This window comes from Teleopsis dalmanni, chromosome 2 (genome assembly GCF_002237135.1).
Source record: "Teleopsis dalmanni isolate 2A chromosome 2, ASM223713v2, whole genome shotgun sequence".
NCBI classification, from domain to species: Eukaryota; Metazoa; Arthropoda; class Insecta; order Diptera; family Diopsidae; genus Teleopsis; species Teleopsis dalmanni.
Window position 1 is genome coordinate 238,983,380 of NC_051847.1, and position 22,931 is coordinate 239,006,310.

A 22,931-nucleotide genomic window follows, 5' to 3' on the forward strand; every position below is an offset into this window, starting at 1 on the left:
CATAGTAAATACAAAGTAAAAGAGTATATGAATGCATGAGAGGTTCTTACTCTTATGTAGAGGTTGGAAATAAACCAAAAACAAAGTCATTATTGAAATTTTATACTAGCAAATGGTAAAAGTAAAGAAAAAAATTAAAGAAATTTAAAGTGAAACATAATATTTAGAAATGGATAAATGTGTGATTAAAGATTTGATTCAAATATCATTTTTTAAACGATCTTCTGAAAAAAAGGTTTTAATTCATAAAATGAATAGACCAACTCCAGATATGAAGAATTTGGTACCTGATGTAAAATTGTCGAAATCTGTGTTAAGTCGCTGTTTTCCTACAGATATTTACCATAAAAACCAATGGATCACAGGCTGCGAACATTTAAATAAATTGTTTTGTTGGTCTTGTACGCTATTTGCTTGTGGAAAGTACAAAACTCAGAAGTTGGGGGAATACATTATAGTTGGAATTCTGTTTTGATCAAATTGTGAACACTTCACCAAAAAGCTGACGCCCCGCTACTGAAAGCCACCCTATATTTATCAGTCTGGACCGTCTGACTACTTTGCCCAACCATAACTATATATTAAACATATACATATAATATTTCATAAATTGATAATGTGAAACGAAAAAAAAATATAAAATAGCCGAATTCAAACAAGACATTAATAAATTTAAAATACATACAAAAAATTTTTTTAAACAAAAAAATAATGTGTAAATGGGATATTAATGAATTTATATTAATAATAAATATATTAAATGGTTTGATATGAAGTATTTCAGTTTGCCTGTCAATTTATTTGTATAGTTTAAATGATCACCAGTGTCCTTCTCAAATAATATCGTTTTTAATTGTTGCAAGTAATTTAGGAAATAAGAATAAATAGAAAATAAGAACTTAAAGACTGTTTAAAGCTCCATTGCTCAGATAGAACTAACAAGGATTTTTTAAGGTTTTTGAAATTTTTTCTTTATCACACTTTACACAAGGATTTGGGCCCAGAAATGTGTGCTGAAGTTCCAGTATACACGCATTGTGTTAAACGAATTAAATTATTATCTTAAAATTTTAATTAAAGCTTAAGTTCTGTATTTACATTTACTTATCCACAATAAAATAATATTCTCTCCCATGCAATTTTTTTTCGTTTGTTTATAACATATTTGCTGTCATTTGTAACAATATTGCTTCAGTGCTAATGTATATATTCAATTTGTTGCTGATTCTTGTTTAGTAATGTTGATATAAAAGCTTGCTACAATGTTTCGCTACATGACGAAAGCAACTGCAACAATTCTTTCAACAGGTTGCGTAAAAGCAATATACAATACAGCGTATGCAGGATATAAGCAAGCACAAAAAAACTTATGAAATCGTGAATGAAGCTGTCGGAATGGTGGTTGTTCTTCGGTCGGTTGTTATGACGATATGTTGTGTGTTGTAATCTGAAAAAATGAATTCACATTTTGTACCAAAAGCAAACATTTACAGAAGTTGCAGATAAGTTGTGTTTCAGTAGACATTGTTACTTGAAAGAAGTTAGTTGGGTCCGGTTAAACGGTGAATTTAAAATACTTTTTGTTAAGCATTGTAAAAAAATATATGTATAAATCAAAAAAAAATATTAATTTAAATTAAAAATATATATGTTCGCAGAAGTTAAAAACAAAAAAATTTTATTGCTTGAGATTGAGAAAATTTAATAATTATTTAAAAAAATATATTATTAAAAATATATATACGTGAATTATATTCATATATGTGAATAAATTTAAAAATTACTTAAATTAAAAATTTAATATTAAATTTCTATTAATTTAAACAAATGCATTAATCATTTACTTGTGTTTGAAGATCTTAAGATAAAATGTACAATATGTGCGACATTTAACCGCAGCGACGATTAAACGCCGCCTTTGTGTGTAGCGAAATTGTAAACTTAACAGTAGTTGTGTAGTTGTGCATTTGTGTGCGTGTCTCATCCTTTCTATTTCCGTTGATGTCCTCCGCAAGTGCATTTGACATAAAAGAGAAGCTCATACTTTCACTTTATGCTGTTTTTTTTCGAGTCTCGCTTTGCTGACGTGAAAAGTGTTAATTACTCGTAATGCTTTGAACAATGAACACATTATGGTGAAGTACAAATATGCGATAGGATAAAGGGTAGTGTATTCAACCTACACATAAATAGTACTTAATCATTTGATCAGAAAAGTGTAAAAGTTTTATTACAAAGCCAAAAATATACAAAAATATTTAAAAGCATCTCAATGCTTAAAATATAAAAAATTAATAATTTAAGTCGGATTAAGTCGGCATAAATTTTACAAAAATATGTCTGAAATTGTGGATACAGAACTGTTGGTGAATTGCACTGTGTTGGCTGTCAAGCGGTTTGACTTGAGCTCCATCAGTACGGCGATATCGAGTAATTTAAATCGCTCAGAAGTCATTGGCGTACTAACAAAAATAATTGAGAACAGAGAAAACTTGAATAACATCAACGATGCAAAGTAAGTCGTTGCTATATTCAGCTTTTTGTAGTAATTTTTATATTAAAGATGAATTCAAAAATTTTCCGTTGAATGAAAAGTAAATGAACAAGAAATTTATGCTGTGAATGGAAGCATTTACATATCTTTTTGACATGCAAAATAGCTTAAGTGCTTGCAAATATTCACTTCAGCGGAAAAAGTATTTACCTTAGCAACAAAAAAACTATTATGAATTAAAATATTTAAAATTTATTTTGTATTTTGTTTTATTTTGTAGTTGAGTGAATAGTTTGAATATGATTTTTATCAGTGAAAATTAATATAATTCGAAACAAATCATTCTCTTATTGTTATGATAATTTTTTTTCTGTGTATAGAGATGACTTCAATGACTATTCTAAAAGAGAAATTTCGGTTGCTGGAATTTATAATGCGTAAAAACTTTTTAAGAACATAATAAACTTTAACATCCCCTTAATAATAAAATATAATAAATAAGACAAAACTAGTAATAAAATATACATATATATTCAACTACTGTTTTTAAAATTAATATTTCTAAAAATAATATTTATAAAAATACAGTTTATTTACCTTTATACTTATATTTTCTAACAAGTAGATAATCAAAAAAAATCGAGGATTATAAAGCAGTCGATTTTACAGAATGAATAATTGTATTAAATCTAAACCTTAAAAGTGATGTACTATTTTATCGCATCAATTAACTTACGGAACTTTAATGAAGACATAATATATCTACAATAACATAAAAAAATAAACATAAATACATAATATAAATAAACGTATATATACGTGTGTATATAAATAAATATATAAATATAAATATATATAAATAAATATATATAAATATATTGTAAATAAATAAATAATGCATAACATAATTTTATAAAAATATATCTATGTTAAGTGTCAGAATAGTACAGAATATATATGAAATATATTCTACTTCTATGAGACTTTAGTTGCCATATTAATTGAAAAAAACGAAAATTTACGTTTTTTAACACTAATACTACAAATGTACAAATGTTGATTACTTTATGGTAGGTGTCAACCTAAATGGATTTTTTTATTTATTTTTCAGTTTGTTTCAATTTTCATAAAAATCCTACTGAAGCAATCAATCGCCGTTCCCTGTAAAACTACCGACAAAGCCTCGTAAAGAACAAAAAAGGGAATGCGTCTATTAGAACAAATTCGCTTAAATTATTTAATATAATAATTTAGAATAATTTATTAGCGGGCTAATTGGTCACTTAAATAGAAATAAAAAAAAAACTATAATTTATTATTTATATTTAATAACAAATTATATATTATTAAAATATTTTTCCGATATTTTCGACTATCTTCGGTAGTGATCTACAAGTAAACTGGTCACAAATAAAAGAATAAAATATTTTTAAATTATTTAAATAATCCTAGTATACTCATGAGATTAATAATCATCTGATTCCTGCCCCTTTGGGCATCAACGCTCTAAGAAATTTTTAGCTATCACTAAAGTATAATCTTGCTACTGGTAAGAAGAAAAGCATTATAGTATCTGCTGATTTTCCCTTAAAACTGAAAAAAGCAGTATTAAATTTAAAAATAAAACAAGATAAGAATATTGTAATTTTCTATATAAATTGTAAGATGCATAAATGACAAATATGTGGTTATCTAAAAACTTTTATATTCTTTACTTCTTGGCTTGGAATGCAATGCATTTAAGGTGCAGTAATATCTAATAATACTATAACAGACTTAACAGAATGTAGTTTATTAGAACTGAGTATTTACGCGTTTAATTAAATGTTAGAATTTTAGAGAATTTTTTAAATTCTTCTTTTTTTCATTAAACAAATAATTCTGGTGCTTTACTCGGGAACGACTTAAAATTATGATTTTAAAATCGCGGTACTATATGTCTACATAATAATAAAAGTAATAATAAATATAATAAAAACACTGCATTATCAAGGTAGGGGGTAATGAGGGTAATTTTTATGATATATACATTTCTAAATAACTCAAGAAAAACTTTTTAAGTACATAAAAATGTTTTAAACTAAAAAGATTCAAATTTGCCTGCTGGAAAAAATAATATATTCTAAATAAATATTATTTCCCTTACCTAAAGGAAAAGATACTCGAATCAGATATAAAAATGTGCACAGTGGCACATTTTTCAATTTTGTTTAGTTGTGTGTACACACTTTAATTTAATTTAATTTAATTTAATTTAATTTAATTTAATTTAATTTAATTTAATTTAATTTAATTTAATTTAATTTAATTTAATTTAATTTTAATTTAATTGATTTTAATTGAATTTAATTTTAAATATAATTAATTTTAATATAATTGATTTTAATTTAATTTAATTTTAATTTCATTATTATTAATTTAACCTGATTTTTATTTAATTAATTTTAATTTAATTAATTTTAATTTAATTTGAGTTTAATTTGATTTAATTAAATTAATTTTAATTGAGTTAATTTTAATTTAATTAATTTTAATATGATTGATTTTAATTTTATAAATTTTAATTTTATTATTTTTAATTTAACTTGATTTTAATTTAACTAAATTTAATTTAGTATGATTTTAATGTAATCATTTTAATTTAAATAATTTTAATTAAGTCAATTTTAATTTAAATTTCTTAAAATTTAATTAATTCTAGTTTAATTAATTTAAATTTAATTAATCTTAATTTAATTCGTCTTAATTTTATCGATTTAAATTAAGTTAATTAAAATTTTATTTATTTTAATTTAATTTAATTTAATTTATTTCATTTTAATTTAATTTAATTTAATTAATTTTGATTTTATTAATTTTAATTCAAGTAAACTGAATTTAATTAATTTTAATTTAATTAATTTTAATATAATTGATATTAATTTAATAAATTTTAATTTAAATACTTTTAATTTAATTTAATTTAATTTAATTTAATTTAATTTAATTTAATTTAATTTAATTTAATTTAATTTAATTTAATTTAATTTAATTCAACTAGAGATGAATGTTACCAAATATTTTTGGAAACTATTACAAACTTTTAAAAATGACTGAAATTATATTTTTCTCCGAAAAAAATACATGACACTCCAAGAGTGAAGATGTATGAATATAAGACGACATGCCTTCTTTAAGAATGTATATAAATCACTTTAAGACGGCTATCTGATAACTTACTTATAATTTGATATTGAAATCATAAGTATTTATTCGAAATTTCTTAATTTAATATTTATATTTGATATTCAAAGTGATCTTTCTGATTATGAAGATAACAAATTGACTCAAAAATAGCTTATATCGATAAAAATTTGTAGGTGGTCAAACATTTCAACTAGTGGGGATAAGCTTAATATATAGAGCTGAAAAATGGCAACTTAATATAACATAAAGATACTATGTTATATTACTATATTATAAAAAGGCTAGTGTCACAATTTATTACTATAATTATTATAAATGTTGGAAAAGATGTTTCGTAACTCACGAGTACACAGAAATCTTATTTAAAATGTTATTTGTCCTTAACTAATAGTAAATATAATCAGTATATGATGTAAGTATTTAAGGAAAGGTGTTACTTCCTGCATGGAATGGATATGGAAACATAAAGTGCTTACAGCATAACCTCAATATATAGGAGTATATATCAACATTTTTCTATTAGATGTCCTAACATAAAGCATGTACGGTTGACGTACACGAATTTTGGATTATTTTTTCATAATAGCCATAAAATAGTTCACCCTTAAAGCGGAATAAATGACAAGAATTAGAATACTTGTAGGAGTTAAATTTTAAATTAATTTAGAGTTATTCAAAAAAGATAACCATCTAACTGACCTTCTGACATTAGGACGTCCTCAACGGCCGACATTCTAGCCTTCATTCGGAATGCGGAATGTCCTCTGTTCGGTTACAGTCTGTTGAGCATAAAATACCAATCATGGTCGCAGTACTCCGCTCAGTTGGGAGCTACAACCGCGTTCATTCCTATTCCTATCATCTAACTGAAGTCATCAATGTATTATAATATAACATACAACGTGTATCGTGTTTTTACTGTATTTGGTTTTTTTTAAGAGTACACAATTTATTACAAATACACAAATTAATATATACTTTTTGATACAAACTCACTCAATTATAATTCATTGACATTTCTCGAAATCAAAACCACAGCCGGAATGGAAAGTGGAGAGACAAAAGCTGTTTGCGGTGACGATTTCTGGGTTGAAAAGAAAAGTTTCTCAAACTTTATTATCTTTTCATTGTTAACTTTATCAACTTTGTGCGAATTGTTGTTGGAATTGCTGTATTCATAAAATAAATCTTTTTCAATGTTCCACAAATTTACATTTAATTTGCGGTCATTACTGTGGTTTTTGTTGTTATTGTTATTTCTTAGCGCAAAGTTGACAAAGTTTTACGCAATTTAGGGGGTCTATTGAAAATCCATAATTCCTAATATTTGTTTCGCAAAATTTTTGTTTCTTTTTGAACAACTTTTTTATCTTTTTTGTCCTATTTATCTCTTTTTTTTGGTTTTTGAGCGTCTTTTCAAGACAAAATACTTTTGTAGGCAAAGTCTATGAGATTATAACAGATATTGAATAGGCGTAGAATATGTAATGTAGTTTCGTATGTATCATAAGTTAAATAATTCATTCATTGGGCTTTGAGTTTTGTTCAACTTTTTCCTTTTGCAATTTCTTTATGAAATTACCATAGTAGAGATATTTAAACCTCCTTATTCCTTTAATTATATATAATATTTAAGAAGCTCGACTGCATTTTTTTTAAAATTATATCGTTCCTGTAAATTATAACTAGACATCTTTTAAAAAAGCTTTCAATATTGAAAAATATAGTATAGTCATTCTAAAATAATATATCATATTCTATTTACATGTACATTTCTAGTAATAGACACGACGTCATTAAAACCGATTTTAAGTTATTAGTCCATTCAGGTATTGGCTGGCAGGCGAAAAAGGTCACACGTAGACCATTAGGTACCAGATCAAAGTTTTATTTCTAGCAATAGTATGCATTATTTAGGATGCGCGTGTTCCTAGAGATTTGTATTAAAAGCCATCAACGTCAGGCATGTGCTCTAGTCCTGTAAAACTGATAGCTCCCAAGTACTTATGTCAAACTCACGAGGGATCTGGGCAGCACCATAGCAGATGCGCCAGAGTTTCCATTGCATACGGCTCTTTGCATATTCTACCAGCATTGCTGTAATTTAAGCATACTTCACCTGAACGATATAACATCTCCAATGTACTTTTCGTCGTATATATGTCGTATATAAAATCGTATATAAAATATTAGATAACTTGGTACTGCAACCAACCAATCAAACCAACTATTTATTATCCATTTTCGTTGTTGATGAATTACATAACACATATTACCATTAATGCTCCCATATAACAATATTGGTCTTCACAAATTGACATTTGACGTGGGTTAGGATATCACGTACCAGTTATGGTTTGCCACATCTTACACTGACTGACAAGAAACGTAAAAAAATGTAAATTTTCCGCGAATATGTTGTTTTTGCTCTCACAATGCAGAGTTACATGACAGGCAGCAAATCCTTTTCTCACAGAAAAACCATGAAATAATATTACGAAGTGTAATATGAACTTTTGGTTTTTAATATTTATTTCCACGAAATTGAAACATTTTTAATTGAATTATAAATAATTGAAGGCAATATATATGCAAAGCAGTTTTGACGTTAAGTTCCATGTCCAATGCAAATGGTTTTTCTGTTCAACTTCGATTGCCAAAACCACATCATTTTCTCTCAAATGAGCTTAATATCTTAAAAACTTTATATCGGCTTTCACTCACTCAGTCTCTACAGCCTCTCCTAACCTTGCTCCTTGTGTCCAAATCCCACTTGAGCTCAAATAATGACCTTGTGATACCACGGAGACTTTAAGTTGTGATCAACCAATTGTTGCAAAGTCGTTTTTGAGAATAGACCAGAAAGCAAAAATTTAAATCAATTATTTAAGCATTTAACCGATCAATGCTTGTCCGCAATTTTTCTAATTACTAATATTTTTTAATAACATATAGATAGTAGCTAGCAAAATTAAATTAGTGACCTTAACGTTCAAGGTGTTTTTTTCTGAGAAGTGGAAATATGGTTAAAATATATGTTAGAATATGTTAGAATATGTGGAATATTATATCTTAGCTTAGACAATCTAGAATATTATTAAAACGTCCACTTTCTTGCAAGGTCGAAAGATCAAACAAAGAATAAGAGTAGATTTGAGCTCCTGTAGTCAACTAAATTTCTAAACTTTACTATAATCTATATGTTAAGAAAACCAAATAAAATTGAGAAATTTTTTCTCATAAAAAAGACGACATTCGTGATAACACTACAGCTCATATGTTCAATCGAACCCAGTTTTTTTCTTTTTGTGAAATATTGCCACTTTCGGTTTCTGAAACTGAATTTTATACTTGCGATTCAGCATTTGTTTCATGATTGTTTTCAGTATGTTCAGCTGAGCAATTAGTAACTTTTCTTTTTTAACCACTAAATTCAGTTTCTTTTGACGACCATATATTGAATAATTTATTATATAAAAATATATTGAATAAAAAAATTTTGAAGAGAATCAAGGTGAAGCTAAAGGGTATGTTAGCTCTGTGTACCCCTGACTTTCCTCGATACATAAAATGTCATACCAAAGTTATTTCTTTTTAAGATGACATTCCATACACCACATGACACAAGATAAAAAAGTATCTGTAAACTTTTAAACAATTTTGGTATGCAATTTTCACGCGGTGAGTACTTTATACTTGCATGTAAAATACTATTAAGAAAAAATGAAAACAAAAATGTTGAAATATCTGGAACGAACGTGTGTAACACATTTTTTAAATGTTTTAAATATTCGCACGGTTGAGATAAAATATTTATGTAAAAGTAGTAAAGTTCCAATCACTTAACAATATATGATGATATAGTTTGAGAGAGTATAGAAAATATAATAGAATACCGTTTAAAATTTTGTTTTTATAAGGATAATCTATAAGGATAGTCTATGCTTATATTACAATTGAATGCTACTATAACCTCACATTTATTTCCTAATGGATTTCTTAAGCCAAATATGTGTAATAGAAAACTTATTAAAAATTGCTGGAGAACATATATAAAGAAGGCAAAAAATATTTAAAAATAAGTTGAATATTCGATTTGCTGCAAAAGGAAAATCAGACTAACAATATTTTTTTCCCAGAAACAACACTCGATATAAAAATCGATCACTATAATTTAATTTAAACTCTACCTCAACATAAGAAAAAGTACGTGGATATGTAGATTTTATTTTAAAATTTTTTGAATTCACAAATTAATTTAATTAACTATTAATTAATATCTAATATTATGAATTACTTTTGTATTGATACATTTGATTTTTAGCTATTGTTTTATTGAAGTAACATAAAAACTATCAGAAAGTATTGATATTAGTAATTTATCTTATATCAATCTTATAATAAATCTAATTTATCTTATATATACATAATTTCATAATCTTTATCTCATATTATATATATATTATTTATCTAATTTATCTATTTAATATATGTGCCTTGATACTTCTCTAGATTAATCCTTAAAAAAAATAAACCATCATTTTTTTTTTTGCAACTGTTCGAAGATATATTAAGTTATTCGGAAAGTAATTTCGTTTTTTCCCGAAAGAGGATGTAATTGTATTTTTTTGCACCCAACTTTACACTTAAGCCGTATAATTTTTGCTTTAAGAGCTCATATAGCAAGGCTTGTGTTTGAAAAATACCAATTACTTCTACGCAGTAGTTTTTGGTTGGTACCTTTTTAAACATGGAGAGCGATAAGCAGCATTTTTGACATATCTTACTGTTTTACTACAGAAAGGGTAAAAATGTTGTTCAACCCAGAAAGAAATTGACCGAGGTGTATGGAGAAAATGTGCTTGACAGTACGCCAGTACCAGAACTGGTTCGCTAAATTTCGATCCGGCAATTTTAATGTCAAAGATGCCTTCCACGTTCGGGAAGGCCGGTTGAAGCTGATAAAAACGCAATAAAGGCATTAGTTGATTAAATTTAACAGTTTATGACCACTTGAAAGATCTGGGATTATCCTCGAAGCACGAAAACTGTTTTTATTATACGAAAATTGTCCTTCATTTCTACAAAAAAAAACGAAGTTAATTTTCGAACAACCAAATAGATAGAAAAAGATATATGGCTCTTGAAAAGTACTCCTAAGCAGTTTGTTAGATTATACATTGGTAAAGACGAAAAATCTGTTAAATTTTTTAATTATTTTTCCTTTTTTTTTTAAATATGCAAAAGGTTACTTAATACAATCCTTTCGAGAATTTTATAAAATAAATTAAATCGTCAACCTGAAATTACTATAATAAAGTAAAGACATAAACACAAATTGGTTATGCTGGTGTCATACTTTTATATATTGTAAAGAAACATGATATCTCAATGCGCTATATATCTCTCACACTCGCATCAGTGGCGTCGCTAGGCGTCAGCGATGTCAGCGACCGTCGACGGCCTCGCGCCCACAGGGGCCTCGCAAAAAGTTAACGACTGTGGATTCTAAGCACTTAATAAATATTTTGAACAATTTGGTTTGATAATGACATTAACCATATTCGAAGTATTTCCGAATGTTTTTATAGTAATCAGATTCATGTTCACAGCTCCAGTCAGTATAGCTTCGACAGAAAGAAGCTTCTGAAAGTTAGAATTGATTAAGACGTACTAGAAAAGTATTATGATCCAAGAGAGACTATCTCCATTGGAAATTCTAAAAACTGAAGCAAAAATAGCAGCTGGCACAAATTATGATATAATTTAAAAAGAGTGAGGCTAAAAGTAGGAAAATTCATTTATTTTCATTAGTGTTTATTTTAATTTGATTAACAATAAAACTGGGTTATAAAGGGGGCCTCGCAATTCTGATGTGGCCGTCGTGCAGAGTTGGTCTAGCTCCGCCACTGACTCGCATATAAGGATTTTAATTATATTTTCTTGTGTACGATCTATAATTATATATGATATAATTGCAATGCATTTCTTTTAAATTTTAATGAAAAACGTATTGAAGTAAACGCGTAAATATTTTTGCTATGAAAATAAACAATCGTTCACAGTGAAAACAGCAACAACTCTAGTTGTTAACTTGGATATCCTGTAAACCCTTTTGCTTAAGAGCAAAGAGCTCTATTTTTAGCGTTTAAATGATAATTTACATAACAAACAAGTCCATATAAAATAAAGAGTGTAGAGTATATATATATAATACAAAGTTGTTAGAATAAATATTATAAAATCGAGTGGCGTGGAGTGGCTAGTATTTAATGTTGGTAAACCAACATTTAAACATTTAGTATTTAATGTTGGTAAACCAACATTTAAATAGTCATTTAGAAAACCGACTTGCAAACACATTTTGATATAGATAAAATTAAAAACAATTTTCATTAATTGCACGTATGTATGTATGTACAAATGCATTTTATTAAACGATTTAAATAATCGATTTTAATAATAAATATTAAAAACAAAATAAATATATGTGGTAGACATGCAATTCAACAATTTTTATATTTGCTTACATTGTAAAAAGTGACTAGCAATTATAGAAGTAAAATGAAATGCGGAGTATAACTTCATAATTTTATAAATAATAAAATTTATTTTTTAATGAAACAATATTATTTGAAATTGTGAGCTATATCTAATATCGAATTAAATAATAAAACAGTTCGTTAAAAAATTCATTAAAAATGAAGTTTTTGAAGTCATCCATTATCAAGTGGACAGCATATCAAAGAAAGTTAAAATAGGGCACCATGCTTCACGGTTTTATATCCAAGTAATTTTAACCTCGAGTTGCTATGAAGCAGTGAAACTCTGAAGCAGTCTTTTGTCATTGTAATCGCCTTTTAAACATGGAAGCACCTCTTCGATATTGAAACCAACTGTTTTGCATTAAAAACTCTGTATGGGATGTTGGCAGGTATGCACATATAGTGCAAAATAAGTATGAAATCACTTTTCACTATGTTGCATATATTTTTCGATGCTTTTTATATTATAAAATTGTTTATATTATTTTTTATATTATGTAGTCATTTAGATTAATTTAACAATCATATGCGAAAACACTGGCAAATATTTGTTGTTATCATCGAAATAATGATTAGTAGCAAAATTTAGATCAGCATTGTTATAAAACATTATATGATGGGTTAGAAAATTTAATAGAGTAATTGACTTTTAAATGTTTAAAAATGATATATAAAACTAAAAATAATAGTGTTGAGATGTTTTGTGAACAACAGTGAATTATAACAACGCCATTTTATGTTTCATTGATAACTTTTATGGCTGACTCACCTTTTCGAAGTACTGCCAAGTCCATATAAAACTTGTATTAATACAATTTTGAATCCTCGTACACCTATATAAAATATATTGGACATCAAATTAGGGAATTTTAATTAGTTTATTTAATTAAGTTGTTTTTGATTTTCGTTTGACGCTTCATATGTAGGTTAATGATAAAAATTAACTGTTTTCGTTTAAAAGCATGGACCAATGACCAATGACGTTTTTTTCATGGACCAATGAATTACGTCATACATTTATGTTGCATTGAAATACGACATATACATTTTTTCCGAAATACGGGTCCTTATATATTATAATGAAGAACTTAGAATTAAAATATCAATCAACATAATAAAATACATCATGGTGCACATAGATAGGTTATTCTTCCAAGCTATTAGTGCGATTATACAGGTTCCGAATAATAATTTAAATTTTAATAAAAGTCTAAAATTCTAAGGCTGCTCGTAGAGCTTGAATGAATAAGCTATATTAATCTTAGGCTTTTCATACTGCTTATTAGCGTACTGTTTTAATTATACATACAATATTAATATTTTTGAACTGAATTGATTCTTGTATATAAGTGATATTTTATGTAGACAAAGTAAATGTAGGGGGAATATTGAACAAAACGTTTTGCTCAAATAAATCTAGATTATAAAGGAAACCGTATTTAATTAGAAAGAATTCTATGCCTAAATCAAATGGTGTCAATTTCAAATGGTGTCATGGAATTATAATTTGGTATTGAAATTAATAAGCCTTTTTTTGCAAACTGAACTTTCCTAAAATTTTAGAATTATCCTGAAATTAATTCATAATCTTATTAATTAACTAATTAATTAAGTTTTATTCGCGCATTTTCTGCAAACTACGTATATAAATACCATTAAGCATAAAGATTTTTTAACCTTTATAATAATTGCCATTTTTGTTGATCAGTTTTTTTTTATATATTTATGACAGTATATGAATAGTGAATTTAATGGAAGTTACAAAAGAAATGCTTTCACTTACTGATGTGTAACGAACTGTCAAGTACATTCTCAGCTAGCTTACTTTTTAAATGACATTAATGTAAAGCTGACCTTTTGTATGATAAGGTATAATTAATATAAAATGTGATAATAATCTCTAATTGTAGGAAACTGTGAGCTGATAGTATCTGCAACACATTGCCATTTACAGTACAAAAAAAAAATTAATTAAATGCTAAATAAAGTTAATATGCTTGCATTCATAGGAACGCTTGAATGCTAAATTTATTTCATAACTTAAAAAAAACTTCAAAATAATTTTTAAATTAAATTAAATTAATTGCAAAATATATCTACAAAAATAATTATTTCATTTTATTTTTTTGCTAGTTTTAATATAATTTCATAATTGGATTTGAAGTTTTGATTTGTGCAGATTTCCTTTGTGTATTGTACTTTCAATATTTCAAATATCTTAAAAGTATAGTATGGATGAAGCTGACTATCATAATTTTCTTGTCTGTCTAATCTGCAAAAACTAAAGCAATTTACAGTGCTGTAAAATATTTCTTATATTTTTCTCTTTGCTTGCTTTAGCAAAAAAATGTATCTATCCAATAACAATTTCTACGAACATACAAATAATCGAATATAGTAAAGAGAATTTTTTCTATTCCATTTTAATTGAATTTTGTTAAAGAAATATTAGATATTTTGGTACTAAATATATTCTACATACCACAAAACAAAAAAAACCAAAATGAAAATAAATCAATATAAAACAATTTTGAGGTTAAATTGATAAATTAGACAATATTTTAAAGTTACTACATTTTTAATATTTAATTCTTGGAAATACATACGTAAAGATATAAAAGATATGTGTTGGTCCACTACAGAAAAATAGAAAATACTGAAAACTACAACAAACTAGTTGAAAACAATCCTTGACTTTTTAGTGAAGCAATATTAGCTCAGATACATTCATAGCAGAGCGATAGCATCTTTTCCATCTCGGCTTTATCTCTTCACAGTTATCCTTACTAAATCACAATTGCATACATGACAGAATATTGTCATCACAGATTGTGCCTATAGTGCCAACATTTAGATTATAAGTCTTAGATACACGTTTTGCCAAATTGAATTTAGAATCAATTTTTTTGAATAGTTGCATTAAAAGGAGTATCTGAACATTTTATCTCAATGTGAGTTTTTTTAAGTGTAGTAATTTAAAAAAACGATCAAATAGCTATTTTAAATTACTGCATAGTAGATGACAACATATTTCTTTCTATGTCCTCACATTATATGTAATATTCTTTCCATATAAAGTTACGTATTTGCTTGTGAAGGATTTTGGAATTCAAGAAAGGAAACAAAACTCGTACAAGCGGATACATGATATTTGCTGACGCAAGGACTTACATTCCGTACTGCAGTAAAAAATAAGGAAGAGGAAATGCTTTGCATAAAACTTTTTGTTACAATATAAAAAAACGTTTCTACTAGAAATTAGAGTACATGCTTTCAAATCAAAACCAAATCAACTCAAAAGTTCAACATATTTAAAATTTATATGCTGTAATAAAAAATCAAGGAAAAAATTTATGATTCTAAAATTATAATATTGAATAATAATAACAAAAAAAAATAGTAAAGAAGATGAAAGTATGACGAAGGTGTCAAAAAGTTATAAGAGTAAAACTAAGTAGGAGCAAGAATATTCGTGTTATCTGCAGGCATGAAGAATTCTCTTAGATTAAAATTTCAAGCTGAAATTTTAGCGATTAGCGAAGCATGGCGGTAAATTGCAAGTCACATCAAGTACTGATGTAGTATACATAATTAAAGATAGTAAAAGAATACAGAAAGGCAATCGACGTATAAAACCGGTTGGCTTACATCACCCTCATCTGGGTTTCTGAACATAGGAATATCGAACGAAACGAGAAAACTGAACGTTTAATCCGCTTTGATGCTTTCCTGAACAATGTCAAAAACCAGTAAAGAAAGAGAATTCTATGAGTTTTCGGTGCACAAAAATACAAAACTACACATTTTCTGCATTAATTAAACCGAAAAGGTGAACATGATATCTATTTAGAACCATTAAAGAAAACCATATTATTTGACCAAGTAATACTGTCTGATACAGCCAAAATATTATTAATACCCACTTCACACTACAAACTTATGTCCAGAGTAGAATTAGATCATACACTCTCGCTGCAGGTGTTGACGACCATGGTATCTCATGGGAGGAATGTCTTAATACTTAATTTTGACCATGGTATCTCATGGGTGGAGTGTCTTAATACTCAATTTGTGCTCATATATTGGATTAAAATATGCTTTAAGTCGGGCGCAACTTATGCATATGCTCAACTCATTTGATATTTCTAGCTGTTGCACTCTCAGTTACTACAGTTAATCGTGCATTGGGTGTTATTGTCTCATACAGAAGGAGTGCATTTATACTTCTTATTTCCTCTCAGAGCTGCATACTTCTGCTATAATCTTTATAAAATTTAATAAAAAAGCTGTGTATAAAATCGATACATAAAGTCTTTGATTAAAAATATAAATGGTTTTTTTTTTGCGTTCTTGTGCCGGAATATTTTAGAAGAGTTGAACATCAAATCGAATTTAGTGAACATCAATTCACTCAGTTTGTATATAAAGTACTTACTTTTAATCTAGCGGACAGATTCAATTAATTTTATCTAAATAATTCAGCTGAAATTGATACAGTTTGCCTGTTACTAAGCTCTCCCTGTCAAATAAAGTTAGAAGAAATTTGCTATGGAGTTCTTATGTCGAGCAAGAAAGTCACTTGGATAAGCTGACTTAGGAACTACAACTAGCAAATAAAATTTAGAGATTTTGCAAAAATGACAGTCAAGAATTCTAATTTGTGAAACCACTTTTTTGTGACTATTGGGATAAAATGACTTAAACTAGCGTAGAATGCATACTTTGGACGACATGCCAGGCATCTTTTACGTGTATTAATCAATTTGTAATTTTATGATCAAGTTTCTGCACATAAATTTTGTATTAAGCGTAATCTAGATTAATTATCTAGATATGTTATGAAATTTCCTTATTATTATATATATAGATTAATGATTGTAAATAAATAAATTTAAATTTAAAAAAAATCAGGCAAAAATATGCTAGTGCTAGTGAGCTGTTTATATACATATAATTTTATATACATCAAAACTAAATGCAGATCATATAAATTCGGTGAAAGGATGGAATATATAGAGTAACGAATGAAGGTCAAAGTGTTAAGCCAAAAGTCATTGAAGTAAAAGATATTTATTTTATGAAATCCAAAAACAAGTAACACATCCACAAATATTTTATGGTTTAAACTCATAAAAAAAGTTGTGTTTTGCACCTGTGCACTTTGCAATAAATTTCTATGGGCTTCACATCTCCTTCAGCTTGAATAAAGATTTATGTAAATGGTTTAAAATAGTTTTGTGAATGTTAAACCCCAAGAATTTATCCCAAAATTTGCATTTTAGACAAAACTTTGTAAAACACATGTGGCAAAATATTTAATGTTTAAACATTAAAATTGGTTTCAAAAGTTGAAAAGGAAAAATATTTAAAATATTCTTAATATGCTTAAAATTAAGACAGAATTAAGAAAATTTTATCTCAATTTTGAAGTTTTTAACAAGAACTTAAATTAAATAATTTTTGTTTAATTTCTTTTAATATAAAAACTTATTATTGATGTTTTCCACGAAGAATTGCCTTTGAAGGACCTAAAAGGTCTATGCGAAATGCGAAAATTTTAGTGTTTTCTGCAAAATTTAAGCGCAATGAATGCAATATTTTTTCTTCTTGCAATTCAGATTTGTTTGAAGTTAAAAACTTTTTTAAATTAAGTTTATCTCAACAAGATGTAACTTAGTTTTAAGGTTTGTTAACGACAAGAAAAGTTTGCAATATTTTTCTTTATGGTTGCACTTAATTTTTCTTTGATTTGAAAAAGTTGTGCTCGTAAAAGATTTCAATGACGGAATCTAAAAATAACATTCATTCTCGGAATCATTAAATCTATAACAATCGAAGTCATAATCTTCACAGATAACATACAAGAACCAAACCTGTGTGATAATAGAAGAAATTATTGTAGGTATGAAACTTATAATAAATTTTATGAAGCCAATGAAATCATTGTACATTTTTTTCTAAACCTTAAAATTAATAACTAATATAATAAGAAAAATGAGTTTTTTCGGTTTGGATGCTTTTCTATTTTTAGTTGTTTTGTTGTGATAGAGAAATTATATTAAAAATGTATGTATGACCCAGCACAATCTGTATACTGTCGCCTGCATTAGCTCTCCTCCAATATTTAATTTACTACACAAAGCAGTACATCATGTCGTAAATTAAGAAAACAACAGATGTTTTGCACTGCAAAAACGTGACTTTCATTTTCTGTAAAGTAAAAATAAAAATAGTGTAAAATAATTTAATGAATTTGTACCTTCTGCTCAAAAAGCATCCGGATTTTGTTGTTTGTTAACTACTCCTTAAGTAATAGACCTTTTTCAGACCTTTTTTTGTTATGTTACTGTCATCGCTCAGGCACCATAGTCGCCAGATCTGCCGCCGTATGACTTTTTCCTGTTCCCGAAACTCAAATTGCCCCTTCGTGGTAAGCGTTTTGAGTCGATTGAATCCGTAAAAGAGAATTCACCGAAGGAATAAATTTTGAATAAAATTTAAATTTGTTGGTTTTATTTACACATTTTGGGTATTTTTTTAGCTGGAGGTATATAACCGAACCAGATATTTTCACTCAAATTTTTTTTTCCTAAGTGGAGCATAGAGCCTCAAATTTTTCATAATAGTTAGTTAGTTACCTATAGTTAACTATAGAATTTAATTTAGACTGCTATCGTTCACATATATCCATCATAGGTTGATCAAAATTAGAAAGAAACAGAGGAACTTAATAGTCCTGATTGTCTCTCATCATCCATTCCAATTATTCCTTTTAATGATTGCGGTCAAAATTGTTAATAAAAACAGAAAAAGTAAGATTTAGCACATCGACTGCATCAAAATTATCTTCTAGTTTGAAGAGATATACATTCTCTAAATTCTCTCGTCCTGAAGTATATGTCCGATATATTTGTTTCAGCAAATAATGTTCTGTATCTTCTTTGTTCAAACGGTATAAATCACTAATAAAAGAACTTGAAAAGAATTCAGAATTATCTGTTGCTTATATGTTTATGGTTAAAATAAAATACAAAGAATTTTAGGATTATTATATAACTTTGTAATATCACGAAGTTAGTTTGATTTCTTCGGTATATATATTCGACTTTACTATTGATATTCATATATTATTGATATCTTTAAGTATTCACTAAAATATTTCTCCATATATTGTACTACCAAAGCGATAGATCTTGAAATAAAAATTGCTGACTTTAAGAAGCCAAATATAATGTTGTTTAAATAAACAACAAAGCAACATTACTCTGCTTTGTTTCTAAACAGTCTTAATTTGAACGTCATAGATAGTTTTAAAGCTACTAAATGATGAACCTAACAAAAAAAAATTAAAAAGAGAATTATTTCTTTAGACTCTTCTAACATTCCATATATAAGTAACGTTAGGAGATATTGTTATGTTTAAAAGACTTAATTGGTGTGCACCGCAGAAAAGTAAAGAAACACTAGCGTAAATACTATCTATTATATATAGCTTAATTTAATTTCAATGACGATGATCTTCATATTTATATTCAGATAATCTTTTTAGAAAATAATTATTACATTCAATATTCGTACAGTTAGTTAGATACAGTCCACAATATAAAACGTTTAGAATATAAATGAAAGTATAAATTACCTCACACATATAAAATCCAAAACATACGTATTTCTATTTTTTAATATTTTATTCAAATAAACAATTCCAAAAGAGAACTTAAACTGTTACGTATGTGCAAGGTATTATGGTATTTACAAGAAATATATCAATCTTTTCATTTTTTAACAGATGCTTAACTAGCTTATATAGAGAAACTTGAAATAAATTCAAATAAAGTGCTAAAAAGTAGCACAACACCCAAGTTCAATTAAAGAGATTTTTAATGGATTAAAATGTAAATAATCAAAAACTATCTTAAACATATTGCAATGCGGAACGTGGGCGTATTTTAGAGAATTTTGTTTTTGTTTTGCATGTTAATTTTTAAACGACATGTGATCTTTTGAAGCATTCATGTCAAAATAGTACACCTATGAATGCTCCAATAGAACACGTTGTCGCTTAAAGCCGACTTTCCTGTAAGTGCTTAACGAATAAGCCATTCGCATTACAATATCAAATCTGAAAACTGATCTATTATGAATGATTTTGGAGGAAAATACAAAATTGCAATTAGATGGCAAAGTAGATTGTTTAAAAGTCGACATTTTTTTTTCAAAGTTATAAAAAACTGCATTAAGTCTGATTGAAACAAATTGGCATCACTTTTATATGTTGAATGCATTTTTGACATATGTTTTTCGTTGTGTCGCGTACAATTTGAAATATTAAAATTAAAATGAAACCAAAATGAATATTAAACCCATTTTCATCTTAAATATTTAAATTAATTTATTTATTTATGTATTTGAATTTATTAGTGAATGAAATGCTCATATGATTTTTATGGATGACTGGAATCTTGCACCATATTTCCAATGAAAATTCACAATAGACTGATTTTTGAATTTGGGTGCACTGAACCCAACTCTGAAGATTTTAAGAGCATTGTTGTTTCATCATACGTTTTCTTTCCTAAGTTGCGAGTATTTGTTTGTTACTCTAAAATAAAAAATTACGGCTATAATTAAAGTTTTGTATTAGAATAAAATAATATAATTATATCTCTTGCCTACATGATTCATTTTAGATTTATTCATTTTTGTGCACTGTTGATTACTGATTAATTACAAATGTCCTGCTTATACAAAAATTTTAAGATAGTTAAAAATTAATAGTAAATAGTCTTGTTGGGTTTCATAGAATATTTTCTTCAGTCAATAAAAATAAATATTTATAAAATTACAAGAAGCACGACGAAAATGTGAGACTATATAAAGTTCTTTCAATGGAAAGTTAAGTAATTTCCATGACTTATTCCAAGTAGTGAAATAAATTAAAAAAACATAGATTAAAATATAAACTAAACGTAAATTGAACTCAAAGTTAATACTTTAATTTATTCTTAGAAAGAAAGAAATTTCTTTAATATATATATATATATATACATTGTGACCGAAAAGTTTTCGGAAATTCTCATTTAAAATTCGCGCGCTGTATATTTTTTCGATATTTTAAGTTTATGTAGTTTGGCAGCACTGTCCTTAATTACTATGCCAAAAATGAGCGCGATCTGTCGGACAGTTCGTTTACGGCAGCTGTTGAAACCAGTTCACCTCAGTAGTGCGTTGCGAAAAAAACAATGGAAAAAAATATTGAACAAAGAGTTTGCATCAAATTTTGTTTTTCGAACGAAATTTCGTGTGCAGAATCGTTGCGAATGCTACAAAAGGCTTATGGGGAATCAGTTTTATCGAAAACTCAAGTTTATGAGTGGTACAAAGCCTTTCAGGACTGTCGTACGACCGTCGAAGACATGCCGCGTTCTGGACGACCTTCGACCTCTACCACCGACGAAAACATTGAAAAGGCAAAGGAAATCGTGTTCAAAAATCCTCATGTGAGTGTTAGAGAGATAGCACGAGAGCTAGGCATCGGTCGTGAGATGGCTCGTTTGATTTTGGTGGACAATTTGTGTATGCGACGTGTCAACGCCCGGCTTGTTCCGATTCACCTCAATTTGTTCAACATTATCAACGATTTTAAGGCCAAACATTCAATAAATACCATCGAACAGCCACCGTATTCACCTGATCTTGCACCGTGTGACTTTTTCCTGTTTCCCAACCTCAAATTACCACTCAGAGGAACGCGTTTTGAATCCATAGAAGACGTAAAACAGAATTCGCAGAGGGAACTCAAAGCCATACCGGAAAGCGCCTATAAAAAATGTTTTGATGATTGGAAGAAACGTTGGCATTTTTGTTATCGCTTCTAATGGAGCATATTTTGAAGGAGATAAAATAAATATTGATGAAGATTAAGAATTTTGCGTTTTATTTAAAATTTCCCGAAAACTTTTCGGTCACAATGTATATATATGTGTCTGTATCCTAAGCATCTGTGTTTCTTTAATTAATTCAGATATATCTTCAAAATGGAATTTGAATATTAAAAATAAAAATTTAATAATGAATTTAGCTGTAATAGTACATATTCTAGGAATTTTATAGTTAACTTTTCTTTAAATATAACATAATACCAGGAATTTCTCATATCTTTATTTTAGTAGAAAGTTTCATTTGTTGCCTTTACTTAATTGAATTTAAATATTCCATAGTTATTCTTATTTGCCCTTGAACTTAAAATAGGATTACATTTCATCTTACTTAAGGGTTCATAGGTTAGCACAAGTAACTAAATAAGAATTAATTTCTTTTAGTGAAAATGGATTTTGATTTTCAAGCTAATAACGACTGTACTACTAACAACAAAAAACGAGATAAGAAATTTAATTTGCTAGAGTCTTTCATGGAAAGGTAAAAAAGGATTAATATTCCTTAAATCGAAGTAGACAAGTAGGCAAAATAAATAAAACAATCAATAAAAATAAATTGTGAACAAAAAAGATGATTTTGAACTTTCAGATAATATTTAAGTGGAAAAAAAAGAAGACTTGTTCATGTTATACAGTGAAGATTTTTAAGATTATTTGGAGTTGAATCCTAAACACTGTTAACAAAAATAAGTATATAAGAAGATTTGGGATGAAAAAATCATAAAGAGGACTATAAAATTTTGGAAAAATGCATCTCCTATTCCCATC

The 22,931-nt window shown here is 27.2% G+C and overlaps 1 protein-coding gene across 1 annotated transcript in view; it reads left to right on the top strand.

Moving 5' to 3' along the window:
- Window positions 1–2,282: 2,282 nt before the first annotated feature.
- LOC119681597 (tachykinin-like peptides receptor 86C) overlaps window positions 2,283–22,931 on the top strand; it is a 44,021-nt gene continuing 23,372 nt past the window's right edge. Inside the window, exon 1 of the mRNA XM_038094840.1 lies at window positions 2,283–2,515. Coding sequence (XP_037950768.1) covers window positions 2,337–2,515 — 179 coding nt within the window. The 5' untranslated portion in view covers window positions 2,283–2,336. The remainder of the gene's footprint in view (window positions 2,516–22,931) is intronic.